The sequence below is a fragment of the Apium graveolens genome, chromosome 5, assembly GCF_009905375.1.
Source record: "Apium graveolens cultivar Ventura chromosome 5, ASM990537v1, whole genome shotgun sequence".
NCBI classification, from domain to species: domain Eukaryota; kingdom Viridiplantae; phylum Streptophyta; class Magnoliopsida; order Apiales; family Apiaceae; genus Apium; species Apium graveolens.
Genome location: NC_133651.1, coordinates 298635556 through 298650344, shown reverse-complemented (window position 1 = coordinate 298650344; position 14789 = coordinate 298635556). Strand labels below are relative to the sequence as shown.

General features: G+C 37.2%; 1 protein-coding gene across 1 annotated transcript; it reads left to right on the top strand.

The window, feature by feature from the left end:
* Window positions 1-247: 247 nt before the first annotated feature.
* On the top strand, window positions 248-1790 carry LOC141659219 (putative aspartic proteinase GIP2). The gene has a single exon (XM_074466004.1). The coding sequence runs from the start codon at window positions 374-376 to the stop codon at window positions 1676-1678; it is 1305 nt and encodes a 434-aa protein (XP_074322105.1). The 5' UTR covers window positions 248-373; the 3' UTR covers window positions 1679-1790.
* Window positions 1791-14789: the final 12999 nt, after the last annotated feature.

Sequence of the window (14789 nt, the reverse complement as noted above, 5' to 3'; positions counted from 1 at the left end):
ATTTTGCACGGATTGGATTATGAGTTTCAGTTTTATATAAATAATAATTTGATACTATTATTTTTAATTTCGAGCCAGTACTTAGCACGGGGTTACCAACTAAGTAACTTATAATTCAAATACGAATCCGGAATTTAGGCTCATCAGTTCTCTCAACGGGAATATGACATAGGATAGTTGTTAGGATTATGCAAGTGACAGCAATTCCGAAACAATAAATGGACTGTCCAAACCTTATCCTGATAAACTATGTATTGGACTTATTGACCAGCTAGCTTTCCACTTGAACAATCTTGAGATTACCCTTATAAATGCTACTGTAGTGTCTTCATCACTCTCTTATAGTTTACCAGGAAACCGTTTATTCAAAAAAATGCCTTCTTCCATCTTGTTTATTCTACTCATCATTCTCTTTGCAATTGGAACAACTTCAGCTGCAACCAAGTTCAAACCCCGAGCCTTTCTTTTTCCCGTAAGGAAAGACACAACTGTATTACAGTACTACACTAGTTTACAAGTTTCCACACGAGACCAAGATGTACCAGTAGTGTTAGATCTTGGTGGCCTACACACTTGGTTCCATTGTGACTCTTACAAGTTACCAGCCTATAAGCCCATCAGTTGCGACACTGCAAAATGTAAAAATGTTAAGAGCAATGGATGCGTCGGCTGCCTTGATCCGCCTCCTAAACCAGGCTGCACTAACAATACTTGTGGTGTCACCCCCTACAATCCAATCACAAATAACCTTTACACCCAAGGCTTAGGAGAGGATGCCTTCTTTGCAGTAGCCACCAATGGTTTAGCAGTCGGATTAACTTACGAATTGCCTAAACCATTTCCTTTCTCGTGTGCAGATTCCGATTCTTTAGAAGGCTTATCTAGTAAAACCAAAGGTATGACTGGCCTTGCAAATACCATAACCTCGTTACACTCACAACTTTCAACTAAGTTTAAGTTACCTCATAAATTTGCGCTTTGTCTACCCTCAACAACTGAGTTTCCACTTGGCCACATGTTTATAGGCGGTGGCCCGTATTTTTTTCAACCATATGGTAAAGATGTAGCTAAAGAACTAATCACCACCAAACTTGTCGTTAACCCTGTTAGCACTTATCCTATATATTCCGTAGGTGAAGCCTCTGATGAATACTTCATCGATGTTACATCTATCAGTGTTGATAACAAATCTGTTGCTGTCAATCATACTTTGCTATCCATCAACAAAGAAGGCACCGGGGGTACTAAACTAAGTACTATTACACCTTTTACAAAACTAGAGACTTCCATTTACAAGAGTCTTGTTAGTAATTTTAAGAAAGCTGCAGCCTTCAGAAAAATGAAAAGAGTCGCATCAGTGGCACCATTCAAAGCGTGTTTTAAAGGTAGCTCTATAGCAAAAAGCCAGACAGGACCTGTAGTGCCATACATAGATATTGGTTTTGCAGGCAAGCAGCATTGGAGATTTTACGGTTCCAATTCAATGGTATCGGTGAACAAGGATGTGTTATGCCTGGCGTTCGTGGATGGAGGGTCGACGCCAACAACTTCAGTTGTCATTGGAGCGCATCAAATGGAGAATTATCTTATTGAGTTCGATCTAGTTTCTTCCAAGCTGGGAATTAGCACTTCACTTTTATTTCGAAATACAACTTGCGCCCAGTCTAGACTTATCTAGTTAGATTTTAGAGTTAATTACACTTTGTAATCCCTACCTTTCATTTAAGATCAAAACAGTATATCTACTTTGCAAAATACAGATTGAAACCCTTAACTTTTAATATTAACTGCAACATGTATCATTTTCGGTTATAAAATTGAAATTGAGATTTTAATATTAATAACTAAAATTTCAAATTAATTAAAATATTTATTTTAATACATTTTTTACATGAAAAAAATTATAGCTATATTCTATTTGTAATACTCTAAATTAATCATAATGCTAAATACTTAAAATATATTTATTAAGCAAAATATTTGTTTATATATATAATCATAAAGTTTCTAAATATATCTATATTTTAAACTTTTAAAAATTTTACTGAATAATAAAATAATTGACATTAATATTATTTTTATAATTTGAAATTCTAAATTTTAGTTTAATTTAAAAAAAATAAAATTATTATTTAAATATTTTGCTGAATTTCAATTTTACCATCCACAATATAAATATTTTTAACAAAATGGTTAAAGGGATGCATATTGTATTTGATGTCTATAATTATAATTAGGGATTACAAACTGTATTTTTGAAAGTAAATATATAGTTTTGTTATTAAATTAAAATGTAAAGGTTGCAACTCTAGATTTTAAGACTGTTTAATTCCTTTTCAGATTATGTTTCTCTTCCTAATTTGTTTTCTTTGTGATTACAGTACAACTAGTTTATTCTGGTACCAATCTTTCTTGCAATACAATTATAAGTGCATTACAATGTACACCGTACATTGTAATCTCCTCGACTCCTCGTTAACAAACAGAGGAAATAACTTAGGGAGGGACTCTAGCTGAAAGCAATTTGGTTTAGGAAAATAATTGGTGTACCGATTTGTGTATTTTATAAATAATGACACGTGTTGGAGTAATTGAAATGATCTGTCTGTATTCACATCAATAAGCTCAATTAAAATATCACACATCAATTATCATGTCATTCTGTATAAATTTTTTATATAATTTTGTACACCTAGCACTACTCGTTAGTTTATTGCCAAGAAACCCTTAAGCATCGTTTTGAGATTCCCACATTCAGAAACTGACTCAGTTGGCATTGTCGATATTCACATCAATAAGCTCGATTAAAATATCACACATCAATTATCATGTCATTCTGTACAAATTTTTTATATAATTCTGTACACCTAGCACTACTCGTTAGTTTATTGCCAAGAAACCCTTAAGCATCGTTTTGAGATTCCCACATTCAGAAACCGACTCAGTTGGCATTGTCGATATTCACATCAATAAGCTCAATTAAAATATCACACATCAATTATCATGTCATTCTGTACAAATTTTTTATATAATTCTGTACACCTAGCACTACTCGTTAGTTTATTGCCAAGAAACCCTTAAGCATCTTTGTGAGATTCCCACATTCAGAAACTGACTCAGTTGGCATTGTCGATTGGCATCTCTATATATCGAACTTTTAAGGGGGGACGGAGAAGGCAGCACCCTACATATTCTCTCTTCTTTCAATTTTTTCTCCTTAATGAAATAAAAATATTATAATACAGTTGGGAATGTAAATGAACAGAGCTGAACCGAGTTGTGCAAGTCAAGGTTAACTTAATTTTGAAACGAACCAAGTCTGGCCATTCTTTCTATTTGAACAAAATATAATGTTCAAGCTGAACTCAATAAATAACAAGTCGAACATGGGTTGTTTGCGAACGATTTCTGTCGATCTATACCAAGTTGTTACTATTCCGAAACGGAGAGAGTAATTAAAAACGGCCTTAAATCGATATATTCCACCGAATTGGCCCTTAAATCGATGCATTCCACCGAGTTGGACATGAGTAATGAAGCCTCCCACACTTCTCAGCCATGTGTGCAATAATTACACCTTCTTTATCGACTACAAGTTGTGTAACAAAATAAAATAAGACCAGCTTTTTCAGTGAGGAAACCATGGCCAGCTAGATTTGCTGATGAATCTAAAAATCGCATCACACAGTACGTCGTCAATTCTGTTTTCTTACTTAAAAGACTTGAAGCTGAAGAAATATTCTACAGTAGAATTTACTTCAGTTTTCAAGATTCGTTGAACCTAAAAATACTGGTTTTGGAAATTTACTTCAGTGTAGACAAAATTTTGGAGTACTAACGAGTAAACATCTTGATTTTGACTAGAACTCTAGAAGATGCTTAAATACTCCCTTTCTTTTTTAAAATTTGTCATTTTGATTTTTGGCAGGGTCTGTAACCGTATAGCTAGAATAATTGTTTTTTTAATTAAAAATTTTATTGTATATTTTTAGTCACATAAAAAAAATTAAAAATGTTAATTGTAATTATGAGGTCAAAATACTTAAAAATGTGAGTCAAACAATTAAAACGTCAAATATTAAAAAACGAAAGGAATATTAGGTAAATTTGTTTTAGATTAAAATGACTGTGATGCAGTTCAGGAACAGGTTGAGTTCTCTCATCAACGTTATGACTTGGATTAATTCCATGAGTAGTGTTATGTACTCCAAATATCTTCTTCAAAAAATTTATCAAATAATGTGACTGATATATGATTGATTTTAATTCATAGGCACATATAAATGCACACAGGGTCTCATATTAGTATTAGAAAGATTGCCAAATATTCATATGACACGTTAGATTTGAAAATTTCTTGGTATAAAAATTTGAAATCTCTAGTATTTTCCTAATTTTATATACCATGCACCATTCAATGCATGTTATAACGCTAGTTCGATACCCAAAAGCCATTCAGGACTCGTAATGCCATATATGGATATTGTACTGTTCTGGCTGGCAAGCAGCACCGGAGATTTTACGGTGCCATTTCGATGGAGGAGATTTTACTATGCCAATTCAAGCCATTCAGGACTCGTAATGCCATATATGGAGATTTTTATACCGAAGAAGGATATGCTATGTCTGGCATTTGTGGATAGAGGACGGAAGCCAAGAACCACAATTATTATTAGGGTTAAAAATGGGGCGGATCTGGACGGGGATCCCAAATCCCAAACCCACCCCGTAAAAAAAAATATTTGCCACATCCCCTCCCCGTTTCCCGTGGGAATTATTTTCAACCCCATTTTCATTTCACAGATTATGTGTAATCTTTATCCCGTTTCATCCCGCCCCATATAGTAAATATTTTTTAAAAAATAAATTATTTACTAATAACTTTTTTTATTAAAATTATAATTTTGTAAATGCATATAAATTTATTGAAAATCTGCACTACAAAAGTAATTCCTAACTTAAAATATTAGTTTAGAAAATTTATTGTATCCTTTAAAATATTTATAAAATAATTAAAAAATTATAAATAAAGTTGTTAGGACGTAAACACGTGCTAATATTACACACAAGTATACGCGTTCGCAAGTAATATAGAATTCTTTCTAGTTCGTTCCCACAGATACTGGTTTAGGTTAGGTTCAATTTATGCACTTATGCAACAATGATATGACTATCATTCAATGCTAAGACAAATAATAAGTGGAGTTTTGATTAAACTAATAGATTATACTAACAATCATTAATTAAGAGAATTGAGGTTTGAATTACTTATATGACACAAACATGGGATTTTAACTTCATTAAATACTTCATTTAAAGTCATTGTTCTTAACCTTAGCATGCAATGGTGATGACAACTAATCAGATAACACGAAACTAGTAAACGCCAACTTTCGTTGCACGAATACCCTACTACCAGATATCCACAAAAGAGATAGAAGCTGAATAGACACCAGTTATGTTGAGACCCTATATGTCTATAGAATTTGACAACATAAAGGTTTAATGCGCAAGTTATCTAGTGATTACATAGGGCAAGTAAGATGGTTAAAATTATCTACGAATCATGCATAACAATTACATGAACCTATGCTAACATGGTAAGTTCTAAACTCCTATATTCACTTTCACTTCAATAGAGATTAACACGCTATCTTATAAGTTCGCGACGCTCATAAGACGAATAAGCACAACCAATACTAGGATATCATACAATTAACCCACACTAAGATATCAAAACAATTAACTATTAACTCCATAAGTAAATCCGTTAAAACCCCACGATAACGATTAGTTCATAACCGAACTCATCATCACCGTGGGTTCCGAAGAAAGCATGGTATAATAAACTAGGTCTTTATAAAACTGAATAATAAACAAAAGTTCGATCACAAGAGTATAAGGTTCAACAAATAAGAAAACTAGCATCCAAGATTACAACTTAGACAAAGATTCACAAGAATAAACTAGATCCTCTTCCCCTTCGTTGAATTGTGTTATACGGTCTTCTTACGTCTTCTCCTTGCTCCTTGTTGTGTCTCTCCTGTGTATCACGTCCTTTAAAACGTTTTATTTAGGCTTTATATAGATTGTAGAATCATCTGGGCCTCCAACAGTCAAAATCATACAAGAATCAGGAAACTGCAGAATCGACCTAGCGCGACCGCGCGCTATCCCAGCGCGGGCGCGCTGTACTTCTGTCCAACCGGCGCAGCCGCGCGCTGACACAGCACGGGCGCGCTAAGCTTCTGGAAAAAATTCTAACCTATGTTTAATTGGCTGGTTTTTGATGGCGATCAACAAGAAATCATCCGAGGCACCTTCCTAACATCAATTTAGCACCAAAATAACGATAAATCTCATGATTCCTTCGTTTATGCCCTGAAATGCAAAACACTACAAAAACACATCAAATACACAAACAACTTGAGTACAAAACATCAATTCGAGCCTTTATAAAGCGTTCTAAGTGGATATAAATGCCACTTAACACACCCCTAAACTTGAATTGATGCTTGTCCTCAAGCATAAACAGACTCAAAAATAAGAAATAAAAATGCATGAATGCAACTAACATAAATACAACGATCCCTCAGAATAACTAAACCAACCAATGAGCAACATCTCAACAAATGTAATTATTTGCATAAAGTTCAATCAAATCCCACAAATCAACTCACAAACCAGAAACGTGCGTGTGTGCAGATGTTTAACAGATATACTCTCGCAATTAGATCAGTAATCATAACCCACCATTCATCAAAGCAATCACAAGGTTATAAACAGAATAAACGATAGACTCAAAATAACTTACAACACTTCAATTTTATCGGAGTTATACAAGGAACATGCTTTTATTGATAATACATAACGAACACAAATATGCTTATTTGATCGTGCAATGAGTGAGGTCCACAAAAGTCTTATACAATAATACCCAAGTAGCGAGCGTTAGGTTAGCGGATTCCAGACTATAAAAACCTTAGATCACTAGGCACAAAGTCCCTTAAGAACTTAATAGCTCGAGTATTAAAGAGCCCACTCGTGATCAATTATGCACAATACATATTTTTCTTCTTTTTTTCTTTTTTCTTTTTCTCTCTCTTTTTTTTCACATAATTTCTGAACGAGTGCGTTTCGCTCCATCTCGCTCAACCCTAGACTACTCATATAAAATGAGCCGGCTACTAGCCATTTGACACCTAGCCACAACTACTAGCAATGAAATCCAATATTTTTTTCCAATTTTAAAAATCCATGTTATTTCGCCATTAAGAGAATATCCTAAATTCTAGACATAAACAATTGATTAAACCTCGACAAACAACAAGACATGAACATGATCTAGCACTCAAGCAATCTTTAAGACTTAGTGAAATTTTTTTCTTGCTTCTAGCATGCAAATCAATTCATTATGATTTAACATCCCTTTACACGACATCACTACACTCGCATCAACATCACAAATTAATCAAAAAAGCAAACTTAAGGGATCATGATAAAAGACAAATGCAACTATATGCAACATACTAACATGCAAAATAAATATGCAAAATAAAAAAAACTACCGGACAAATATGCAACTATATGAACTAAACTAGCATTAATATACAACTAAATGGATACACACAAATATATTCCTTAACTACCACCCCAAACTTAAAATTTTCACTGTACTCAGTGAAGGTAATAGTAAGAAATAAAGGCATATCTACTCGGAATCGGGATCATCACCCTCCGCAGGTGAAGTGTCAGGAGGCGGGTACACAACATCCTCACCAAAAACCAGCCACTGAATGTCAACTCCTGTGGCCCTGAACGTTGTCCCCAATGCCTAGGTAAGGTCCTGTGCAAACCTGCTATGGATGTCACGCATCGCATCACTACTATCGTCGAACTTTTCCACGTACCACTCCGGCATCACTACTATCGTCGAACTGTCAATAGGGGCACTAGGCAACTGAAACTGCTTGTGTGCGGGCCAATGAACTTCAACTGCCACACACAGCTTCATCACAATCAACGCATACATAATAGAACATGTAGTGCTCCGACGTAGAAACCTCAGAATACCCTGATAAATAATGGAGCCAAGATCCACATCATCCCCCTGCAATATCCCCCATAATAACTTGCCACGATCCACAGTAACATCGTGCACATGTGAAGAAGGCATGATATTCCCACAGATAAAAGAGTTCCATGCACGAGCGAACCTGTTCATGCAAGAATCAGAAAAGTGGCATACTTATTCGAGCCCTTCTTGAACTTCCAGTGAATGTTTGGGACACACAGCATCGCAACAATCATGTCCAAGTCAAAATCCTCCCCGATCTTCGTCACTCAATCCTCCTGATCCGGCTGTCTCTCGGGTTGGTTAATCACCCGACGAATAGCCTCCACAGTATAGTCCACAGTCAAACCACGAACTAACGAGTACCCATTCTTATCCACCTTCGCATTCGCATAGAACTCGCGAACAACACTCATGGGCACAACAATGGGTGCCTGACAAAAAGAGACCCAACCCATCTCCAGAATCATCTCCAAAAGCTTACCATCCCTTCCTGATGGTAGAAAACCCCTCTCTTTCGCTATAGGCTTCAATAGTAGCCTCGTATACTCTGCTTCAACCTCTGGAGTAGCAGACCTAGGCCTCACACCCCCAACACTCGAAGAATCGGTGGTGCTGCTGTTAACTTGAGTCCTTGCTCTCTTGGGTGCCATTGGATTTGAATAAGTGAAAGAGAAGATATGTGTATAAAGGTTAGGGTTTGAGAATAGGAGAAGTGATGGGTAAAGATGTATGTAAGTGTATGTATATATAGGAATTGAGAATTAGTTTTGGAATAGAAGTGGGATTTGAATATGGAATTAGTGGGAGTAATGGGGTGATTGGAGAGTAAAATTCGGTTATAAAGGGAAAGAGGGAAACTTGTGCTGAAATATTTTTGTGTTTTGAAATTTATGTCTATTTTTTCGGGTTCAGGGGGTCAGCGCGGTCGCCGCGCCTGGTAGCGCGGGCACGCCGTGTTTCTGGAATTCCAGCGCGGCCACCCCGCAAGTCAGTGCGGGCACACGCAGTTACTGGAGTTTTCAGCGCGGCCGCCCCGCAGCGCGGGCGCGCCGTGCTTCTGTCAAAATTCCCATGTTTTTCCTGTTTTTCTATTTTTTTTGTGTTTTCTTCTTTTTTTCTCTTTCTTCTAACTTCTTTTCTTCCTTTCAATGTACAACAAGCTTGGTTTGCCTACCAAGAAGCGCTTGGTTTACGTCATTAGCTCGACGTAGAATCCCGAGATCAAGTAGACAATAAAACAGCACTAACCACCTCACAGTTTGCCGTATTTCCATAGTAATGCTTCAGACATTGTTCATTTACCATGAATGACTGGCCTGGATCATTCTCAAAAATCTCCACCACTCCATGTGAAAACACAGTTTTGATAACAAACGACCCTGACCATCTCGATTTCAACTTTCCAGGAAAAAGACGGAGACAAGAATTAAACAAAAGAAATTGTTGCCCCCGGCACAAATGATTTGAGCACTAGACCCCTATCGTGCCACCTCTTGACTTTCTCCTTATACATTTTGTTGTTCTCATATGCTTGAAGTCGAAACTCATCGAGTTCATTCAATTGAAGCATCCTTTTCTGACCAGCTGCATCCAGATCAAGGTTTAGTTTCTTCAAAGCCCAATATGCCTTATGCTCTAGCTCCAAAGGCAAATGACATCCTTTACCATAAACCAATTGAAACGAAGATATGCCTAGCAGAGTCTTGTATGTTATTCGATACGCCCAAACGGATTCATCCAACTTCAAAGACCAATCCTTCCCGGATGGACATACAACTTTCACCAGAATACGCTTGATCTCTCTGTTAGATACCTCAGCTTGACCATTAGTCTGAGGATGGTAGGCCGTAGCAATGCGATGATTCAAATTATATCTTTGCATCATAGCAATGAACTTGCGATTGCAGAAATGCGATCCTTGTCACTGATTATTACTCTTGGAGTCCCAAATCTTGTGAATATCTGCTTGTGAAGAAAATTAAGCACTACATTTGTATCATTCGTCGACAAAGCTTTAACATCCACCCATTTCGAGACATAATCAACCGCCAAAAAGATATACTGATTATTGCAAGATGAGACAAATGGCCCCATGAAGTCAATTCCCCAAACATCGAAGTCCTCAACCTCGAGAAGCACATTAAGAGGCATCTCATCCCTTTTGGACATATTACCAACACGCTGGCAGTGATCACACTTCAAAATGAACTGATGCGCATCCTTAAACAATGTAGGCCAAAAGAATCCTGCTTGTAGGATACAAGGTGTTGTCTTTTCTCCACCATAGTGCCCTCCATAAACAGTCGAATGACAGTCTTTCAAGATACCCTCCGTCTCGCTGTACGGAATACATCTCCTGATGATTTGGTAAGCTCCTTGCCGAAACAAAAATGGCTCATCCCACATGTACCACCTCACCTCATGAAGAAACTTCTTCCTTTGAGCAGAAGACAAGTCTGGAGGTGTAATGTTGCTCACAAGGTAGTTCATAATGTCTGCGAACCACGGTTCTTCTTCTTGCACCCCAAACAACTGTTCATCGGGAAAAGACTCATTTAACAATATATTATCCTGTGAACGTACTTGGATCTTCTAACCGAGATAAATGATCAGTAACTTGATTCTCAGTACCTTTTCTATCCTTGATATCCAACTCAAATTCCTGAAGTAAAAGAACCCATCGAATCAATCTAGGCTTCGAGTCCTTCTTCGAGACGAGATAGCGAATGTCAGCGTTATCAGTGATAACTATCACCTTCGTCCCAAGTAAATAAGATCGAAACTTCTCAAAATCGTAGACAATGGCCAAGAGTTCCTTCTCAGTATTAGTATATTTCAGTTGGGCACCATTGAGGGTCTTACTAGCATAGTAGACCACATGAAATATATTATTCTTCCTTTGCCCAAGAACTGCTCCAACTGCATAGTCACTTGCATCGCACATCATTTCAAAAGGTTCATTCTAATCAAGTGCAGTTATGATAGGTGCCGTGATCAAACTCTTCTTCAAGGTCTCAAAAGCAGCTCGACACTCATCATCAAACTTGAAAGTGACATCTTTCTCTCACAGATTGCACAAGGGTTTAGAGATTTTAGAGAAGTCCTTGATGAACCGCCAATAGAAACCCGCATGATCAAGAAAACTGTGAATCCCCTTGACAGAAATTGATGGAGGAAGGTTTTCATTAACCTCCACATTGGCTTTGTCCACCTCAAGACCTTTACTAGACACCTTGTGCTCAAGAATGATGCCCTGTTGCACCATAAAGTAACATTTCTCCCAGTTGAGAACCAGATTGGTCTCGACACACCTTTTAAGAACTGTTCCAAGATTTTGCAAGCACTCGTCGAAAGAATCCCCGAACACAGAAAAATCATCCATGAACACCTCCACATTCTGACCAATCATGTTAGAGAAAATAACTATCATGCATCTCTGAAACGTGGCAGGTGCACCACACAACCCAAAAGAAACTCTTTCGAAGGCAAAAGTACCAAACAGACAAGTGAAGGTAGTCTTTTCCTGATCTTCTGGAGTAATGCAAATCTGATTATAGCCCGAATAGCCATCCAGAAGACAGTAGTATTCATGCCCAGTCAACATGTCAAGCATCTGATCAATAAAAGGAAGATGGAAGTGATCTTTCCTCGTGGCCTTGTTCAACTTCCTGTAATCCATGCAAACTCTCCACCCCGTGACTGTTCGAGTAGGAATGAGCTCATTCTTCTCATTAGCGACCACTGTGATGCTTCCTTTCTTCGGCACACACTGAACTGGGCTCACCCAAGAACTGTCAGAAATAGGATAGATGACCCCTGCATCTAGCCACTTAAGAATTTCCTTCTGCATAACCTCCTTCATGATATGATTTAGCCATCTCTGTTGCTCAACATTCGGCTTGCTTCCTTCCTCAAGCAGAATTTTATACATACAATAAGAAGGGCTAATTCCCTTGATATCTGGTATAGTCCATCGAATTGCCGATTTGAACTCTCTCAGAATTCTTAAGAGCTTTTCCTCATCACTACCTGAAAGGTCAGATGCAATAATAACAGGAAAAGTAGATGCATCACCTAAAAAAGCATACCTCAAGTGTTCAGGCAATGGTTTAAGCTCGAGTGTAAGGGCTTCCTCAATAGATGGCTTGAGACACCCCTTAGCATTCTTGAGTTCCGACATTCCAAGAGATTCAAAATGCATATCCAGCCTTCGCTTCGAAGGAGAAGCATTCAAATACCACAACTGCTCATCACCTTCATCATCTTCGCTATCTGGATTTCCTAACAAGGCTTTCTATACGGCATTAGACCTTAGCATTTGATCAAGTTCCGAAGTAACCACAGAATCGACCAATTCCACTTTTAAGCACTCCTCATTATCAACAGGAAATTTCATGGTATTGAAAACATTAAAAGTCACAACCTGATCCGGTAGTCGCATAGTGAGCTTACCTTTCTGCACATCAATCAAGGTTTGGCCAGTAGCCAAGAATGATCCTCCTCAAAATCAAGAATTACAAAGTCAGCAGGAAAGATGAGTTTGTCCACCTTGACCAAGACATCCTAAATGTAATGCCACAACTTCAGATTCTGGAACTTGAGATTTTTCGGGGCTTGCAACCTTCCCAGACCTCAATGTAATTGCCTTAACCTTCTCTTTTGCTTCCTTTTTGCATGGAACTTATGTGTCACTAGGGAATGTACCAGGTTGTCGATTCAACAAGGCATTGACATTCTGTCCAATTTGATTCTCCAAGGTCTTAATAGAAACTGCTTGGCTCTTGCACATGAGCCTCAACTCCTCCAGTATAGATTTTTCATTAGACTATTGAAGTTGAAGTTGTTGTCTTGGTGCATATTACGGTTGCTAAAAACCAGGAGGGTTAAATTACTTTGCTGCATACTACTGATAAGGCTGTTGCACTGCATTCGGAGTGTTCCTCTAGCTGAAGTTAGGATGATTGCGGTTGTTGGGATGATAGGTGGCTAGAACTGTTTGTTGCGACCTCTGAAAGTTGTTCACGAACTGAGTTGATTCACTAAAAATAGCACACTGCTCTGTCTCATGCGCACCAGCACAAAGCTCACAAACACTAGTGATCTGATTATCTCCATAATTAGCCAACGAATCCACCTTCATCGTTAAAGCCTTAAGCTAAGCAGCTATAGCAGTAGCTGCATCTACCTCCAGAATTCCTTCTACCTTGCCTTGAGGTAGTCTCTGAGAAGGGTTCTGGTATTCATTAGCAGCCATCAGTTCAATCAACTCATAAGCTTCATCATAGCTCTTAGCTCATAAGGCTCCACTTGATGCTGCATCAAGCATTGGTCTAGACTATGCTCCCAAGCCATTATAAAAGCAGTTGATAATCATCCAGTCAAGAATCCCATGATGAGGAGACTTTTTAAGCATCTCCTTATAACGATCCCAAGCTTCACATAAAGACTCTACCTAAACCGCAACCTCGTTGCGAATATAAAATATACCACAGAGCCGGATCCCTCAGATTTTTAAGCGAGTATTTAAATCCCCTTCGAAAGGAAGATCTTAAATTTTAAAACGAGTTTTGGGATCCGCTCTAACTTTTAATATCATTTTGAAGACTCAAAAACATTTTAAAGAATGTTTAGAGTAATGATGATTTAATAAAATAAATAAATCCCGATATATTAGGAAAACTATGAATATTATTATTTAAATAATATTTCCATAAGGATAATCTTTATAAAAATATTTAAAGTAGAAGTTTTAAAACTCATACTTCAAATGAATAATAAATAACAAAAGATATACTTATACGAAAGTACAATCTTTATTTGAATAATTGAAAATAAGTTTGATTATTATTTAAAACTATCGAAGATACCTTATCCGATTCATAGTTATAGAAACTATATATATATATATTATACTCGGGAACATCGACTCCCGGTTTAGAATAATGTTCACCTTTGGGTCCCCTATACTAAGGGTATACGCAACTACTGCTTATCTCTAGCATAGGTATTATGCAGTTTATAAGTATTTGAATTGATCATAGAATATCAAGATTTCACAACATGCATATATATACCATATCAACATGCTCCAATATATCGCAAGATTTGCTAATAACAGTCATGCACTTATCTCAAGATAATGCATCAATATATTTACATCACAACAACAGTATAACGGGTAGAAAACTTGTCTGAGCGACTGGGGGTGGTAAAAGGCTCGGGGCGAGTCTGGTAACCTATAAACAACATATAAGTTATAATTAAACCACGGTCTCTTAAGAAATTAGACTTTAACCAATTGGACAGTTCGCTTTTGCGCTTAACGATTCACATAAGTCGCTCGAGTATCCTCGGCTCCACCATTTTTAATAAATTAACCGTTACAAATTTTAAGGCAACGCTTTCGTGAATACCTTACCAACTGACCCATTAACTTTACATAATTGTTTCATACTCCAATTAGTCATTTAAGGACCTTAACCAAGGTTTCAAAGTAAGGCGAGGGGTAATGGTTCACTCGCAAAACGCCGTTACTTAAAACGGTCGTTTCTCCTAAACCGTAGATCGGATTCAAGCAAACCACATATCAAAACAAAGATTACGACACAATCTAGCTAAACATGGCAAAGTTACAGATTTAACAGTTAGCTCTCTATCCCGGAAACTAAGAACAAGCAATTGTATGAAAATGGGCATTACGACGGCTATGTTT